Below are 19565 nucleotides of genomic sequence, written 5' to 3'. Positions count from 1 at the left end.
TAGTGATGTACAGCCAGATCAGGACAGGAAAAAGAGGAGATAGGGGGACAGTGATGAGTGTAGGGAGTGTGTAAGTGAATGAGTGTTAATGGCTTGTAAATTTCTACCAGTGCGGTAGGTAGGAGTGAGCTGGGGTGGGCGAGGATTTGTGAACGTGTTGTAATCAGAGAGGGGAAGAGGTGAGTTATCTAAGTAGGGGAATGAACAGAGACGGACAAAAAATATTGTAGCAACACCTATACACTGATGACAGGTTCTTATCTACAGACTAGAGGACCACGCTTATATACAGTCAGGGCTGAAAGTGTTGGCACCCTTGAAATTGTTTCAAAAAATTAAGTACTGTATTTCTCCCAGGCAATTATTACAATTCCCCTTGTTTTGTTATACACAGGTTTATTTCCTTTGCGTGTATTGGAACAACAGAAAAAGAAACAGGAAAAAAAAGCAAATTAGACATAATTTCACACAAAACCCCAAAAATGGGACATACAAAATTGGTAGTACACCCTTTGGAATAAATAACTGCAATCAGTCACTTCCTATAACCATCAGCAAGCTTCTTACACCTCTCAGCTTCTTTTGCAGACTGCTCCAGTTCTCTCATATTTGAAGGCGTCTTCTCCCAACAGCAATTTTAAGATCTCTCCACAGTTCTGCCACTTCAGAACTCTCCAGCACTTTGTTTCCATTTGTTTATGGGGGTTTCCGGAAGTATGTTTGAGGTCATTGTCGTGCTGGAAGACCTAGGACGCAAACCCAGCTTTCTGACACTGGGCACTACATTGTGACCCAAAATCCTGTGATAATCTTCAGATTTCATGATGACTTGCACACAGTCAAAGCACCCAGTGCCAGAGGCAGCAGAACAGCCCCAAAATGTCTTTGAACCTCCACCATACTAGACTGTAGGTACTGTGTTTATTTTTTTGTAGGCCTTCGGTAAACAGTAGAATGATGTGTTTTACCAAAAATCTCTGTCTTGGTCTCATCTGTCTACAATACTCTTTCCCTGAAGGATTTTGGCTTACTCATGTACATCTTGGAAAACCGCAGTCTAGCTTTTTTATGTCTCTTTGTCAGCAGTGAGGTCCTTCTGGGTCTCCTGCCATAGCATTTCATTTAATTCTAATATCGAGAGATGGTTCACACTGACACTGATGGACCTTGAGCCTGCAGGATTGGGGCTGCTTATCCACCATCCAGACTATCCTTCGTTGCAATCTTTCATCAATTTTTCTCTGCCGTCCACGTCCAGGGAAATTAGCTACAGTGCCATGGGTTGTAAACTTCTTGATTATGTTTTGCACCATGGACAAAGTAACATCAAGATCTCTGGAGATGGACTTGTAACCTTGAGATTGTTGATATTGTTTAACAATTTTGGTTCTCAAGTCTTCAGACAGTTCTCTTCTCCTCTTTCTGTTCTCCATGCTTAGTGTGGCACACAGACACACAATGCAAAGATTGAGTCAACTTCTCTTTTTATCTGGTTTCAGGTTTGATATTCATATTGCCCACACCTGTCACTTGCCACAGGTGACGGTGAACGAGCAGTACATGCATGATATAAAGTTGTTTACCCACAATTTTGGAAAGATGGCAATAATTTTGTCCAGCCCATTTTTGCGTGAAATTATTTCCAATTTGTCTTTTTTCTCTATTTCTCTTTGTGTTGTTCCAATCCACACAAAGGAAATAATTATGTCACAGTTCCACCATTCGGGGTATCTGGGATGCAGTTACTGATAGCTTGGCTGTTCAATCTGGTACAGGGGCGTGCTGAGCTGTCAGTATGTTGATTGACAGCTCGACTATCCAGTCTGAGACGGTGAGGCATCGGCTGTCTCCAGGTGTTCACTATTCCAGGTAATTGCCATGCTTCTTAACTGAGCTGTGTCTCCCAGAACTCTGCCAGATGTACATTCAGCCTGTGAGGTTTGTGCTTTCCTGTGCCTTGAGTTCTGTACGCTTGATCTGTTGCCTGACCTTGGACTTCATTCTGACCATCCACCTGTTTAACCCCTTCAGCTCTGATCTGTTATCCTCCTGGTACTCTGACCTCGGAACGTTACCTGACTATGCCTTTTTTCTCTTCCTTCTGTTTATAACGTACCCTCCTGGCTTCTGACCTTGGACTCCTTGACCACAGCTTAGCCGTGAGAAGTGACTAGCGTCACAAATTACATGTATAACAAAACATGTGTAATTGCAGTAATGTTTTGGGAGAAACACTTAATTTTCTAGAAACATTTCAAGGGTGCCAACACTTTTGGCCATGACTGTATCTGCATGTTGGGGATGTGTTTTGTCTTCTTTCATGAATATAAAAACCAACCCGCGGTGCATTAAAGATGTGTCCACCATTAGAAGCGAGATCACTGCCTGATTGATAAGGGTCCAAATACCAGATCCCCCGTTAGTCAAGGAATTATATCTATGTGTCCTGTTTTTGCAACTGTCTGGAGGCTGAGTTATAAGAATGAAGCCACCTGGATGAAAGTTTCTTGCCGTTTTGTGTATGTAGTGAGCGGAGTAGAGAAAGGTTGGGTTTCCATTAGGTCAGGCTTTCTAAGCCTGAGCTGAACATGACTGATTTAAAGTTGTGCACCAGTCTGGTGTCAATAGCTGTAGATAATGCTTCGGAAAGAAATAACATGACGTGCCAGATGGACGCCATGACAGATGCCCGATTATAGTGAGTTGATTCCATGTGGGCTGTTGCTGTCCATCATGTAAGGATCAAGTACTGATGGTACAATTTAAATTCCTGTTCCTGGAAAAGTAAACCGAAAATATCGGCACAGATTTGAACACAACCCTAATAGTATACATAGAAGCACGCAACCCTACCGTTAACGTTGAGCGAGTTATTGTAATGGAAAGTCAATAATAGCTCATCGAGTATGTTTCATGTCATCTACAGGCCATTCGAAGCTTCCAGATTGCCATCCACATCTGCCCTTCCAACACAGAGTTGTGGGAGGAAGATCTGAACTGGGCTCGAAAGCTTCTCCAACAGAAGAAAGAGGCTGAAGCCACCGAAGCCAAGGAGACGAACCAGATGGATTTCCGTGTCGAACAGGCGACAATCCCAGACTATGACTTTGAGAGTGATGAGGTGGTGGCGGCCTGTGATGCCATATCGCGGATACACAAGGTGGCTGCCGCCGGTAGTAAGGCCATTTTAGTTTCTTCACCAGGAAAGATGACAAATGAGGAACCGACGGGAGACGACGCCTCCACCTCTGCTGACCCAATAGCATTTAGCAAGGCTCGATGATTGGATTATTGGAAGTGTATTTTTCTTGTCTGTGACACCAGAGCATTGAATCATGTTTTTTTTCATCTGTGACATTCATCCATCCTTCTAGAAGTAAAAGATGGCTAAAAGATATTTTTGTACATTGAAAGATATCTTTTTATGGAATGAGGATCCGTATGTGACAGTTAGGTTTAGCCTTTGTCATGGCTAAAACCGGGATATTTGCACAGAAGACCCCCTTTAGATAAAACCAATCATATATAAATTTCAGAAGATCACATCGTTGCGATCCCCGTGGACGGTGAGTCCCTCTCTTGTGTCCTAGTTGGAGAAATGGTCGTATTTTAGAGATTAACAGATTCGCCTCGAATTTCATAAAAAAAAAATAGATCCAATTATTTTTGTAATTAACTTTGAGTGAATCCAACAAAATATTGTCCTTCCATTCCTCTTTTCAAATATTTAAAGAAAAATTAATATATAATTTGTCACTTTTACACAAAGTTCCACCATTGCTCCGTACAGTCCCAGTCTTCAGTCACAGAAGGTCTTCGGTCTTCTTCACATGTCCCGTCCGATGTTCGGTCTTCTTCACAGGACCCTTCTGGTGTTCGGTCTTCTTCCCATGTACCCTCCCGTCTTTGGTCTTCATCATAGGTCCTGTCCGGTCTTTGGCCTTCTTCACAGGTCACGTCTGGTCTTCGGCCTTCGGCCTTCTTTACACGTCACGTCTGGTCTTCGGCCTTCTTTACACGTCACGTCTGGTCTTCGGCCTTCTTTACACGTCACGTCTGGTCTTCGGCCTTCTTTACACATCACGTCTGGTCTTCGGCCTTCTTTACACATCACGTCTGGTCTTCGGCCTTCTTTACACGTTACGTCTGGTCTTCGGCCTTCTTTACACGTTACGTCTGGTCTTCGGCCTTCTTTACACTACACGTCATGTCTGGTCTTCGGCCTTCTTTACAGATCACATCTGGTCTTTCGGCCTTCTTTACAGGTCACGTCTGGTCTTCGACCTTCTTTGCACGTCACGTCTGGTCTTCGGCCTTCTTTACACGTCACGTCTGGTCTTCAGCCTTTATACGTCAAGTCTGGTCTTCGGCCTCCTTTACACGTCACGTCTGTCTTCGGCCTTCTTTACAGGTCACGTCTGGTCTTCGGCCTTCTTTACACGTCACGTCTGGTCTTCAGCCTTCTTCTCAGGCCCCTTCTTCAGAATCTCCAGTGTTAACTAAGACTCACAACATCATCACGTTACAAGCTTTGGAAGTAGCGAAGATCAGACTAGACTCATGAAGAAGAACCAAGACCTGCTGTTACTGAAGAATGGAGCTGTGGGAAGAAAATAAAGGGTGGGTTATGTATTATTATTATTTTTTTATTAGTAGAGACCCTACTGCATAATAAAGCACATTTCAATTTTATTAATTTGATATGAATCAAATTTCCCTGGCAAATTTGAGAAAATCTGAGAAGTAGAATCTTTGCAGATTCTCTCATCTTTATCGTATTCTGGTAGTGTTTTATAACCTCCATTGACTTCATTAAGTGGATAGGAGCTCAAGTGCAGCCATCTGAGGTTCCAGCCGTGTGAGTTCCTGTCTGGAGGACAAAAAAATGCTTAGACTTTATACACATAGCAGAGCCTGGAGCATTAATTGTGCCGCCATATAGTCCCATAGGAGATACTCACTTCCCTTGAGGTATACTGATGTACAATGGGGACTTCTTTGGACCTCATAATACTCTGTACAGTTTGGAGTTATTATATGGTACTGACCATGATGAGAATTTGCATCCCGTAAACGTACCTTCAGCAGACTTCTCGCTTCCTACATATGCATGCATGCTCAGGATGGCTGAGCGTGCATGTATTTTCACTTACGAAAGGGGAATATGCTGATGATGGACGCTTTTGGCAATGGGTTATTTTGTGGGAACTAAAGAATGAAATGTTGAAATTCAGCATGCCCGATCCATCTTCTCCCCAACATCTTCTGTCGGAGGAGACTTAGGAGGCCCCATCACATGTATCGGATAGACAGTCGATCCCACCAGTATTGGCAGGTCCGGGCACCTGAAGATACCATGAGAATAATTACCAGCTGAACCCAAACTTTATTAGGAAAAGTACCCTGTAAATTATTTTACCGGCAGCTGAGGTCCATGGCCTCCTCGGCTCCATACATAAGTCTTGGCAATTTTTGGTGCAGTTTTACCGCTCACTTGTTTTTCTTAGGGCATCTAACAGTTTTAAGAGTCTGTGTGAAAATAAAATTTGAGTGTTGAGTGTTTTCTTTCTCTTTTTGTTCCGATGAGCCCAACAAGTTCAGCTTTCTTTTCTGGGCTGATATTGAAGCTAAGCGCCCCAGAAAACTACAAAGCCCTGCCGCCGTCTTTGCCTCCCACAATCTCCAGCCCCAAGCAGAGTGGCGCAGCGGAAGCGTGCTGGGCCCATAACCAAGAGGCCGATGGATCGAAACCATCCTCTGCTAAATTGTGCTGCGTTGCCCATGGGGGGGTGAGTAGTGCCGCTCAGGAGAGGAAGATTGCATTAAGAGAAAGATCCAAATCACCTGACCTGCGACGTTCCGATACAAAAGGATGTTTGCAACAGGAAATCCGGAAACTGCAGAACTTCCCAATATGGAGCGCCACTGGGAATGAATGAAGTTACTTATAAAAGTGTCTAGTTTTTTATGTTGTGTTTATTGGAATATGTTTTTGTGCATGGAAACTTGAAGACAAGCTTGAAATGAAAACCTCTGGCGATTTTCAGCTGTCGAGAAAACTCCCTGGTTCTTTTGTGCTTATTTTCGCCTCCATTATATTGGCGGATGCCACGAACGCTCTCTGTATGTTAGTGATTGCTTACTGAAGAGATATTAGCTAACAATGTGAAATAAACTATATTATTGCCTATGTTATATCACCGCTCCTAAGCTCTTTTTAGACAGAACAACAACTCAAAAGCGAGCGCAACAAAAAACGCCAAAGCAAATCTGCTGCAGTGTCGACAATGCCGGTAAACGCAAAAGACGCGACTGCCCTAAGGATAATCCCCTACCTACGAGGAGCTCATTTTGTAGCCTCATGTCTAGGAGAGAGACGAGTCTGGTTAGTCCGGGGTCCCATCTGTAAAAGGTCGCCTTGTCGTGGTTGATGGGCTCAGGCAATTTGATCCAAATGCTCCAACTACAGTTTATAGACTAGTAATGCAATCTGAAATAATCCATATATGCAACTTTTGCACATAAAAAAAAACGATATCAGTGGTCCACTACTTGGGGTCACAGTTTTCCCGGCATGCTGGGATTGTATTTTTACAGCAGCTGGGAAGCCACATGTTGCTGATCACCAGACTCTACAGCTGGCGGGATTTCACAATTACAGGCAGATGAACATTGAGGATTCCCCTGTGACAGTAAAAACCCACACCCCATAGACTGACAGCTGCTAGGGATCATCCCAGTCAATAAAAGGCTCATTAACAGCAGGGGGCAGTAGATAAATTTTTTTTTTATCATCCAATATACTGCTGGGCTTCTCAGTCCACGGTCAACCTGTCTTTTTTGTTGAAATTGCGCAAGAATTTATTATTTTTTTTTAGAAATAATGTATTCAGTAATATATTGCTGCCACGAAGAAAGAATCTTACACTAACAAGAAGTTAAAAGCTGCCATTCCCTTCACCATAACAGCCCAGTTATCTGTCTGTACTGCCCTGGAGTGCCCTAGAGAAGAAGCCGAGCAGAACAACGCCACTTGTCACCAGCAGCACTATCTGAACTACGCATGTGCTCTATCTGAACAACACATACGCAATATCGGAACGATGCATACGCATTATTTGAACCACGTATATACACTATCTGAACTACGCATGTGCACTACCTGAACTGCGCATGCGCACTACCTGAACTACGCATGAGCACTATCTGAACTACGCATGCGCACTACATGAATTACGCATGCGCACTACCTGAACTACGCATGCGCACTACCTGAATTACGCATGTGCACTACCTGAACTACGCATGTGCACTACCTGAACTACGCATGCCCACTACCTGAACTACGTATACCCACTACCTGAGCTACGCATGCGCACTATCTGAACTATGCATGTGCACTATCTGAACTACGCATGTGTTGTATCAGAACAACACATACGCAATATCGGAACGAGGCATACAAATTATTTGAACCACGTATACACACTATCTGAACTATGCATGTGCACTGTCTGAACTACGCATGCGCACTACCTGAATTACGCATGCGCACTACCTGAACCACGCATGCCCACTACCTCAACTACGTATACCCACTACCTGAACTACGCATGCGCACTCTCTGAACTACGCATGTGCACTCTCTGAACTACGCATGTGCACTCTCTGAACTACGCATGTGCTCTATCTGAACTACGCATGTGCTTTATCTGAACTACGCATGTGCTGTATCTGAACAACACATACGCAATATCGGAACCACGCATATGCAATATCGGAACGAGGCATACAAATTATTTGAACCACATATACACACTATCTGAACTACGCATGCGCACTGTCTGAACTACGCATGCGCACTACCTGAATTACGCATGTGCACTACCTGAACCACGCATGCCCACTACCTGAACTACATATACCCACTACCTGAACTACACATGTGCACTATCTGAACTACGCATACGCAGTCCAGACTGTCAGTGTATGTAATATGCAAATTGCTTCTTCAAAGAGGAAAAGGAGTAGAACTCTATAGAGCCCACCTACCCAATGTAGGAGTCCTAAAAGTCAATATCAACCCTTTAACGAGCCTTGCTACATGACTTAGGATAAAAGCCAGACCAGAATGTCAATTTGCAGACAGTGTTTCAGGGTGTTGTCCCTTTTCAGTGCAAAGTAAGAGATCTGACTTAGCTGTAAGAAAGGCCACTGACTGGGATCTAAGGTATAACGTCTCTCTTTGTGGAGAATGACATGTCAGTGTAAGGAGACTTACAGGCCATGGAGGAGCATTGCATGGCCTATACGTCTCCTTACACTGACGTGTCACTCTCCACAAGGAGAGACATTACTTCTTAGACTCAAATGTATGTGATGTCATGTATATTTAGGGATTGCAGCAGCAGTGGATCCTTCAGGATATGATTTATAAGGTATATTTTGAAAAAATACGACGTTAGTATTTTTAGATATATTAAGAAGGCACTTGTTTCTGGGTGATCCCCATTTATTTATGAACCTACAATTGGACATGATCCGATCCTTTTTCTGATCAATTATTTCATGTGTAAGGAACAAGGGCAAAGCTTCAGGCTCCAAAACCATCATTGTATCCCTCTGCACCCCCATTAGTCACACTGCGGCACCATGCCATGTTCTGTACTCCTCTGATTGATGGCACATACATGAGTATAGATAGAGATCCAGGTATGTCTGGAATTACGCTGACACACTCTTTGATGTCAACTCGAGCTCCACAGGTATATATGGTAGAGAAGACTCCTGGATGATGAACCATACACGGGGCCCGCTGCTTCCTCTCACTGCTCTGGATCCCGCGCTCAGGTGGGATTAGATATATGTTCTTTGTGAATGATGATCATTGCCCAGTCCTCGGGCCTTGCTGCGTTTCTGATTTTTATTTAAGCCATTTTTTGCCCAGAATTTGATGTCTATTGGATCATCTGTGAGTGTTATAGTCCTTCTGGACCAAGAACCATACACGTTGCTCCATGCATTGACCTCTTCATATGCCTATAGCCTCACCTTCTCCATGTGATCAAAGGAGTCTGAAAGTTATCCACTATCCATGGTATAATATAGGTAATACATATAGCAACCAAAAAATTGTAGCTACCTAAAAAAAAAATTATATTTAATATTTAAAAAAATGGTTCAGTGCTTAAAAAGTTATAAAAAAGAATATAAAATTGGGGTTAAAGATGGCTCTGTAATGCTATTGCCCTCGCCCCTCACTTGGTTCCCCTTCCCCCCTCATGCAGAGACGCTGGCATATTCAGCGCCCCACCAAAATCCGCGCGGATGAATCCGCAGCGTGTGCACACAGCCTAAGGTGGCTCCCACCCAGACAATAACTGGGAGGCATCATTTATAAAATTGACCCACCCCTATACGGAGTATCATTGATGAGCTGTGAGGTCTCCTAGTCCTTGTGCGGCCAGTCCTAAACCTGAATCCCTAGTCCTTGTGCGCCCAGTCCTAAACCCGAAGTTCCTGAACCTTGTGCAGCCAGTCCTGAACCCGAAGTCTTTGAACCTTGTGCGGCCAGTCCTGAACCCTAAGTCCCTGGTCCTTGTGCGGCCAGTCCTGAACCCGAAGTCCCTGGTCCTTGTGCGGCCAGTCCTGAACCCGAAGTCTCTGGTCCTTGTGCGGCCAGTCCAGAACCCAAAGTCCCTGGTCCTTGTGTGGCCAGTCCTGAACCCGAAGTAGTTTGTCCTTTTACAGTCAATCCTAAACCCGAAGTCTCTGGTCCTTGTGCGGCCAGTCCAGAACCCAAAGTCCCTGGTCCTTGTGCGGCCAGTCCTGAACCCGACATCCCAGGTCCTTGTGCGGCCAGTCCTGAACCCGAAATCCCTGATACTTGTGCGGCCAGTCCTGAACCCAACGTCCCTGGTACTTGTGCGGCCAGTCCCAAACCCGAAGTCCCAAGTCCTTGTGCGGACAGTCCTGAACCCGAAGTCCCTGGTCCTTGTGCAGCCAGTCCTGAACCCGAAGTACCTGGTCCTTGTGCGGCCAGTCCTGAACCCAAAGTCCCTCATCCTTTTGCAGCCAGTTCTAAATCCGAAGTCCCTGATCCTTGTGCGGACAGTCCTGAACCCGACATTCCTTATACTTGTGCTGTCTGAGTCTCCGTGTCAGTTACCGTTCTGTAGAGGATCCAGAACCTAGTAGCCTGAACAGAGTTCAAGCCCTACCCGTGCCAAGTCTGTGTACCTGACCCCTGGGGTCAGCAGCTGCAGTATCGGGGACTGCCTAGGAATGGTACCTGGTGGCCACGTACAGCTCAAGCCTGACTCCACCATCAGGAGCTCCAGTGAACACCAGGTAGCCGCTTAGCTACACCCCTCCTTGGCAGGTCCAGCCCCATGGCACAGTGGGTCCACAAGCCACATGCAGCCCTCTGTTAGGGCTGCCGGAACGCACCAAATTATAAAATAGTAGTAGGTGCATTCGCAGCCCGGGGTCCACCGTGCAGAGGTGGTACACTGCTGCTAGATAATGGCGGAAGAAATAAGCGGTGTGAAAACAGTCACACGTGGGTTACGTCACCCAATGTGAACAAAAGCGAACTCTGTTAATTCACAGAGCCGCTCAGCCGCTGAACGTAGATGCCGGAGCCTGTTTAGCTCACAGAGCCCGGCCAAAAGAGCGCACAGTGTACGGCCACAGAACTCTACCCCAAGGACACGGGGTTAGAGTCCTTCTAGGCCCACTAAGCGCGCTGTGTCGCCGCGAGCGCTGCTGTAGATGCTGGCTATGGAGTGTGGAGCACATGCACTGAGGCATGCTGGATCACTGGTGAGGACCAATGTCTGACTCAACCTCTGACCTACCTAAGCCTGGGCGCTAGCAGGCTAGGCTGCACAACACATGCGTACCAAGGGTAGGGGTTTCTTAATGAGTCATTCACCAGAGACATTCATGCGTGCATTCATCGCTCACTCCTCATAGTCTGAAAATACAGTCTATCCTAGCCTTTTATAACCGCGAGTGTCCGGGACCTTCCTGGCTTCTCTGGTGGGCCAATCCGAACAGGAGCAGGACCTGAGCACGTGACCTTCGATCTCCAATGGGTGATCACTCCACGAGCATGCTCAGTAGCCCGACATGAGGACTTAATCCCTGGAGAATCTCGCTGCTGAGCAGCATGTATTGCCATAGCTGAGCCAGAGGTGGCAGCAGCAAGCAAACCCACGGAGCTGGTCTGGGCAGAGCACCGGGACCGACGAGTTTGCTGAGCAACCTCCTCTGCGGCTGGAGAGGAATGGGAGACTGCCGGAAGCAAGGCTCGGAATGCTCGCTGTTCAGCGACAGAAATCTGACGCCTAACACCCTCTGTGTGCATAACAGACACTTATTAGATCGGGGAATGTTACTTGGCAGATAGGATCACTGCAGAAATTAGGACACCTCTACAATTCATTTTGTCTCTCCTAGATCTGACAATGAGATTCTCTAGATTGGGATATTGTAATGGGTCCCATCCATCATCTACACACCTCCTCAGGGTCAGGTGAAAGAAGAATGACTCATTCTATACAAGGTGCAAGGGCATAATTACTAATTTATGTCATATTTTCCAACAAGAACCTTCTAGTGGAATGATATAATTGCCATATTTCCGAGCATACTTTCATCATCCTAAACACACCAAACATGACTATGATACATCCAAAGTTTGGGTTGATATTACATTTCTGTAGTTTCCCAAGGACCAAAATCCTGGAGATTTCATCCCCTGATCACAGATATATCCCTGGATGGTGTTGATATCAGAATATTATAGGTATGGCATGGAAATACTGCAGGTGATGTCCCTGGTATGAGTCTGCCTCATAGGCGATTATATTCCTCTGCACAATTCATGAACTCTCGATAACTTTGTTTATGGACCACAATAGGCAACTTTGCCAAACTTTGTTAAAAAGTTTTTCCAACTGCTCACACACTGGTGATTATCTAAAGAACAAGCTTGTCCTTTTGCTGCTGGCTGTCTCTGGTTGCTCCTGAAGTAGATGGTGGCTGAAGGACCATTTTTGGAACATTGGGTCTGAAGCATTGGATTGTTTTTGGACGTTATGGAGGGCAGTCATTGGCAGAATTGGAAAGTCATCCACCTTGACCCTGTGATATTGGGCTGCAAGGTCAAGAAAAATAGGTTTTGGTACAGATGTAATATTCTCATCTGCTTCATGTAAGCTCTTCAAGTAGATAAAAACCATAAGGCAAAGTCACGGTAATATAATTTGTTTTCATTATTGGTAAGTAGTGAATTGTATTTTGGTGAAATCCCTGTTGGTGAAGATACATCATTTTCTCGGGCTGTAGAGTAGTTTTGGAATAAATGGTAAAATCCCTTGTGGTTTGTAGGTTATTTGGTGTGTGGTGGTTCCTCACACTTCGTCTTGACTTACCAGCCTCACAGTTGTCCTGTCTACTGGACCCTTTGTTGGATTTGTCCCTGTTGGTCTAAGGCGGTGAAGATACATCATTTTCTCAGGGTGTAGAGTAGTTTTGGAATAAATGGTTAAATCCCTTGCGGTTTGGAGGTTATTTGGTGTGTGGTGGTTCCTCACATTTCGTCTTTACTTACCAGCCTCACAGTTGTCCTGTCTACTGGACCCTTTGTTGGATTTGTCCCTGTTCGTCTAAGGCAGTGAAGATACATCATTTTCTCAGGGTGTAGAGTAGTTTTGGAATAAATGGTAAAATCCTTAGTGGTTTCTGGGTTATTTGGTGTGTGGTGGTTCGTCACTCTTCGTCTTGACTTACCAGCCTCACAGTTGTCTTGTCTACTGGACCCTTTGTTGGATTTGTCCCTGTTGGTCTAAGGCGGTGAAGATACATCATTTTCTCAGGGTGTAGAGTAGTTTTGGAATAAATGGTTAAATCCCTTACGGTTTGGAGGTTATTTGATGTGTGGTGGTTCCTCACATTTCGTCTTGACTTACCAGCCTCACAGTTGTCCTGTCTACTGGACCCTTTGTTGGATTTGTCCCTGTTGGTCTAAGGCAGTGAAGATACATCATTTTCTCGGGGTGTAGAGTAGTTTTGTAATAAATAGTAAAAACCCTGATGGTTTGGGGGTTATTTATCTGGTGTGTGGTGGTTCCTCACCTTTCGTCTTGACTTACCAACCTCACAGTTGTCCTGTCTACTGGACCCTTTGTTGGATTTGTCCCTGTTGGTCTAAGGCGGTGAAGAGATATCATTTTCTCGGGGTGTAGAGTAGTTTTGGAATAAATGGTAAAATCCTTGGTGGTTTGGGGGTTATTTGGTGTGTGGTGGTTCCTCACACTTCGTCTTGACTTACCAACCTCACAGTTGTCCTGTCTATTGGAACCATTGTTGGATTTGTCCTTGGACGGTCTGTAAAGAGTAGATTTTTCTAAAGTGTAGAACCGTGGCATACTAGTGCTATGTGGTACAGATGCAGCAGAGATTGTGTATCTGGCACGACGCATAGCGATTGTCATCACAAATTACAAGACGAGAACAACGGTGCCCTCAACTCTAATGATGACGTAAGCCGTGTTACACTTATATACACGAGTCCGTGCTGAGACAATCGCCCCTCTCTGTATACACTGACTCGGTAGAAATCTCGCTGACACCGAGAAATCCTACAAGGTAAATGTTTACATTGGTATCTGGGTTCTCGTTCTCAGAGACTCCAGATGGATCCGGGAAACAAGAGGAACGACGTCTTCTTTATTAATGGCAAATTATGTGCGTCCAAGAGAGAGAATTGCAGAAAAGATTTACTCAGCGTTTCCTCCTATCTCCCATAAGATCGATGCGGCTATACTACATGGGTGACCCGTGCCAATAGATAAGGAAGCGGGAGCTGAAAGGATCATCTCACCGTAGAGACCATTGTTCATGAGGGAGCCACTCCCAATATCTCATCCTCAACCATTATTTAGTATGACGCAGATGGACGCGAAAAATGTAAAGGAGAGAGAAAGTCATAACGAAAAGATGGGCCAAGGGCCGAAACCAGTAAGTATGCGCTGCATGTACCTAGTGACAAATCCAAAGGGGAAAGGCTAAAATCAGGGTTGTAGTCGGAGTCATGATGTGACATTATCAGTGTGGGCCACCCATGTAGAGATGCTACGGGGGCAACGCCCTGAGCCCTGCTGGAACAAGGTGAGGTGGTAAGTGGGATTGAAGACTTCCTGTTCCTGATACGCTACAGCTTGCTCGGGGTTAAACAGACTAATATACCTTAGAATATATTCTTCTTTTTCCACTTATGAGCCACATCTCTCCCCCCCCCTTGCTCATCATGCTGTTTGAAAAAACCTGTCCTGCTCAAATGAACATGGACAGCCAGATCACACAGGGATCAGATTACAGCTGCTGATTGAAGTTTATGGAGGAGAAATAAAGAAGGAACAGTGTGAAATAGAACAGAAAAACAATGCTTCTGCTTTCTAGTATTTTTTTTCTCACTACAGAATTAGATTTACAATTGCAATACTCAATACTGCTGTATAATGGACCCCGTGCTGCTGCTTCTTTCTGTTAATTGTCCATATTTCCCAAGAGCTGGATTCACAGTTACACTGCTCATATTTCTGTATAATGTCCCTCATACTGCTGCTACTTTCTGCTGTGTCCTTATTTCCCAAGAGCTAGTTTCACATTTACACTGCTTATATTTCTGTATAATGTCCCTCATACTGCTGCTGCTTTCTGCTAAGTGTCCATACTTCCCAAGAGTTGGATTCACAGCCATGCTGCTCATATTTCTATATAATGTCCCTCATACTGCTGCTGCTTTCTGGTAAGTGTCCATATTTCCCAAGAGCTGGATTCACAGCTACACTTCTCATTTCTGTATAATGTCCCTCATACTGCTGCTGATTTCTGGTAAGTGTCCATATTTCCCAGTAGCTGGATTCACAGCTACACTGCTCATATTTCTGTATAATGCCCCTCATACTGCTGCTGCTGGATGTTTTAAAGTCATTAATGTTATTGAAAACTTAAACTTGTGCTGAAAAAAAATGTTTGTGACTTGTTCGCTTGCGTTTCCGCTCCAGTTGGATGCAGCTCCGGAATCTTGTATGGAAGTTGTACGGCCGATGTATAAGTCTTCAATTTATGTCTGGAATGACCTGTTTAGAGCAGAGATGGAAAAGTGCGATGATTCCTCTGCGTCTGTCAATGATCCGTCCACAGAAGATAAAAGAAATGTTCCGTGTACAAACACAAGCGCTCTATGGTAACAGCAGGGATGAGACCCGTACAATCGTCCGCCCTTCTACTTTCGCCATTGCTGTTATTCTTTCTGTTGGAGCCTTTGCCTTTTCTATCTCTGATTGACATATAATAGACTTGTTCAAACACCCGGCCGGCCGTGGTGAGCGGACCATCTGCTGCCGCCTGACAGATTTTCAATGTTCTGCTTATTGATCCGACACGTCACGTTTCATTTATTTTCCACTCTTCTTGAAAACCCATCAATACAAGACGGAAAGGGCAGAAGAGATCCCGGCGCGGGCGGTGTCACTTGTCACCTTTATATATGGGGGCTGCCTATCTACTATGCATTATACGTGATATAATTACCATGTGTCCAGGAATATTCTCACCATTCATGCCAAGGAGTATTATCAACATCTGCCCGCAATAACATGGTAACAGTCGCCATAAATATGTGATTTATGATGAAAAAGCGAGAAGGTGCAGTCACCCCATTATTCATCACCACTGTACAGGCGATTGTAGGAAGGGAAAAGGAAGTAGTCACGTAACTAGGAATATTCTGTTGTGTGTATGTGAAGAATAACACTATGTGGCTAGTATACTGCATTTCTCTTCAGTTTTCCTCTCTGCAGTCTAATTTTCAGTTGTCTCTGAGCTAATAGATGCAGTTTAGCTTCTATGGTGCCTCCCATGAGGGATTCCTGCTCTTCTTTCTCTATGTAGCACATGTTCACAAGTAGCAGCAGTACCGAGCAATGTAGCTGTGATTCCAGCTCTGGAGTTAAATAAAACATATTAGAAAGGAGGAACAGTATGGATGACTTTACACAGTCATAACGAGCCTTGTAGCTGTGATTCCAGCACTGGATTTATGTAAAACGCTTATTAGAAAGGAGGAGCAGCATAGAAAACTTTATATAGCCATACCAAGCAGTGTTGCTGTGATTCCAGCACTGAATTTAAATAAAACACTTATTAGAAAGGATGACTTAATACTAAAGTACTTTAATGCACTTGCTTTTTTACTTATTTTCATTAGGGTATATACACATATTGCTTTTTCCTTTGGTTTTGCTTGCTTTTATGGCCAGTGTGAACATGCTTTTACATCATGCATGTCATTCAGGTCTACTCCAGTTCAGTTTTTCGACAAGTGTAGCTGTGATTCCAGCACTGGAGTTAGATAAAACACTTATTAGAAAGGAGGAGGAGCAGCATATAGGACTTTATACAGCAGTACCGAGCAGTGTAGCTGTGATTCCAGCACTGGAATTAAATAAAACACTTATTAGAAAACAGCAGCAGCCTAGAGGACATTATACAGCACCACTGTATATGTGTTTCCAGCATGATAAAAATGATCTGGCAGCGTGATTTTCCAAGTCAAAACTATGCCAATGATAGATTTTTTTTGTCTAATTTATTAGTCCCAAAAAATCAGAACTTTGTAAAAAAAATTGCTTTGTATTAAAATTTTATGAGACTCCTAACTTTTTTTTTATTTTTCCATTTATGGAGCTGTAGTTTTTTATTGAAACCATTTACAATGTTTTGAATGTCAAAGTGACAAATCGCTGGAATCAGGCTCTCTGCCCATCATACATTATGCCGCTCTCACCGGAAAAACCTGCAGAGAGATTCCCTTTAAATGCAGTCAGAGATCGTCAGTAGCATTTGAGAGTTAGCAGCAACGATCGGAGTTTGCCCGGTTGGTACAGGGGGGTCCTTATTGAGGACACTACAGATTAAGGCACACAGAGAGGACTGATACAAAATGGCAAAAAAACAGCAGTAATTTCCACTGACGGCCACCGGTCTGGAGTTCCTCCTAAATATCAGTAATGGGGTCATTGTAGAAGAGTGATCAGGCAACAGGTCCTGGGTGCAGTGGCCACTCCTGCACTCGTTAGAGTTACGCAAGTGAACCTGCTGGGAACAATTCTGTTCTTCTTTTTACTTCTAGTTTTCGAACTTTGTATGAAATACTTTGGGGAAATGATCCTTCACATCTGGTTTCAGACAGACATGATGCAGCCAAGACTTGGAGACCCTGAGTTTGAATGAGGTTTACTCTTCTTGATTCTATGTTGGTCCAGTTATTATGACTCGGGCTAATGCTCACATTCATTTATACATGGTGACGCCAGCCAAAAGAGCCATATTTGAACCCCAAAAAGTATCACAATTACAAACCTTATTTTTGTATATGTTTTACCTTCTTTCTCTTGCCCTAGAATGGAATGTAACATTGCACAGAACTCTTTGAAGTCCTATCGTGAGAGCCAGTGCTTCTCTCAGGAGTCGTACTGCCTAGTAGCTTGGAGTGAAGATTTATATGTCCGCTCCCAACCCCTCAAATAAGGGACAACTTTCAGAAAAGGATCACTTCTCCCAACCCCTCAAATAAGGGACAGTGTTCAGAAAAGGTTGACTTCTCCCAACCCCTCAAATAAGGGACAACTTTCAGAAAAGGTTGACTTCTCCCAACCCCTCAAATAAGGGACAGTGTTCAGAAAAGGTTGACTTCTCCCAACCCCTCAAATAAGGGACAGTGTTCAGAAAAGGTTGACTTCTCCCAACCCCTCAAATAAGGGACAGTGTTCAGAAAAGGTTGACTTCTCCCAACCCCTCAAATAAGGGACAACTTTCAGAAAAGGTTGACTTCTCCCAACCCCTCAAATAAGGGACAGTGTTCAGAAAAGGTTGACTTCTCCCAACCCCTCAAATAAGGGACAGTGTTCAGAAAAGGTTGACTTCTCCCAACCCCTCAAATAAGGGACAGTGTTCAGAAAAGGTTGACTTCTCCCAACCCCTCAAATAAGGGACAATGTTCAGAAAAGGTTGACTTCTCCCAACCCCTCAAATAAGGGACAACTTTCAGAAAAGGTTGACTTCTCCCAACCCCTCAAATAAGGGACAATTTTCAGAAAAGGTCGACTTCTCCCAACCTCTCAAATAAGGGACAACTTTCAGAAAAGGTTGACTTCTCCCAACCCCTCAAATAAGGGACAACTTTCAGAAAAGGTCGACTTCTCCCAACCCCTCAAATAAGGGACTATTTTCAGAAAAGGTCGACTTCTCCCAACCCCTCAAATAAGGGACAACTTTCAGAAAAGGTCGACTTCTCCCAACCCCTCAAATAAGGGACAACTTTCAGAAAAGGTCGACTTCTCCCAACCCCTCAAATAAGGGACAATTTTCAGAAAAGGTCGACTTCTCCCAACCCCTCACATAAGGGACAACTTTCAGAAAAGGTCGACTTCTCCCAACCCCTCAAATAAGGGACAACTTTCAGAAAAGGTCGACTTCTCCCAACCCCTCAAATAAGGGACAATTTTCAGAAAAGGTCGACTTCTCCCAACCTCTCAAATAAGGGACAACTTTCAGAAAAGGTTGACTTCTCCCAACCCCTCAAATAAGGGACAATTTTCAGAAAAGGTCGACTTCTCCCAACCCCTCAAATAAGGGACAACTTTCAGAAAAGGTCGACTTCTCCCAACCCCTCAAATAAGGGACAACTTTCAGAAAAGGTCGACTTCTCCCAACCCCTCAAATAAGGGACAATTTTCAGAAAAGGTCGACTTCTCCCAACCCCTCAAATAAGGGACGACTTTCAGAAAAGGTCGACTTCTCCCAACCCCTCAAATAAGGGACAACTTTCAGAAAAGGTTGACTTCTCCCAACCCCTCAAATAAGGGACAACTTTCAGAAAAGGATCACTTCTCCCAACCCCTCAAATAAGGGACAACTTTCAGAAAAGGTCGACTTCTCCCAACCCCTCAAATAAGGGACAATTTTCAGAAAAGGTCGACTTCTCCCAACCCCTCAAATAAGGGACAACTTTCAGAAAAGGTCGACTTCTCCCAACCCCTCAAATAAGGGACAACTTTCAGAAAAGGTTGACTTCTCCCAACCCCTCAAATAAGGGACAATTTTCAGAAAAGGTCGACTTCTCCCAACCCCTCAAGTAAGGGACAACTTTCAGAAAAGGATCACTTCTCCCAACCCCTCAAATAAGGGACAACTTTCAGAAAAGGTTGACTTCTCCCAACCACTCAAATAAGGGACAATTTTCAGAAAAGGTCGACTTCTCCCAACCCCTCAAATAAGGGACAACTTTCAGAAAAGGATCACTTCTCCCAACCCCTCAAATAAGGGACAACTTTTAGAAAAGGTTGACTTCTCAGCTCACTCGTCTCTCGGATGGCACACGTTTTGTTGATAGCGTACAGGCTCCTCACATCCTAAATTGAAAAGTTCGTAACTTTTTGAAACAAGGTTAACATTTTTTTTTTAAACGAGTCCTTGCAAGAAAAAAGTGA

General features: G+C 44.3%; 1 protein-coding gene across 1 annotated transcript in view; it reads left to right on the top strand.

Annotated features, from left to right (window-relative positions):
* The window catches only part of TTC33 (tetratricopeptide repeat domain 33), a 183911-nt gene extending 177716 nt beyond the window's left edge, over positions 1-6195 (top strand). Inside the window, exon 5 of the mRNA XM_073562655.1 lies at positions 2927-6195. Coding sequence (XP_073418756.1) covers positions 2927-3283 — 357 coding nt within the window. The 3' untranslated portion in view covers positions 3284-6195. The remainder of the gene's footprint in view (positions 1-2926) is intronic.
* Positions 6196-19565: the final 13370 nt, after the last annotated feature.

The sequence above is a fragment of the Dendrobates tinctorius genome, unplaced genomic scaffold (genome assembly GCF_039654945.1).
Source record: "Dendrobates tinctorius isolate UK_male_01 unplaced genomic scaffold, ASM3965494v1 ptg000362l, whole genome shotgun sequence".
NCBI lineage: Eukaryota > Metazoa > Chordata > Amphibia > Anura > Dendrobatidae > Dendrobates > Dendrobates tinctorius.
This window is presented reverse-complemented; position numbering and strand designations above follow the sequence as displayed.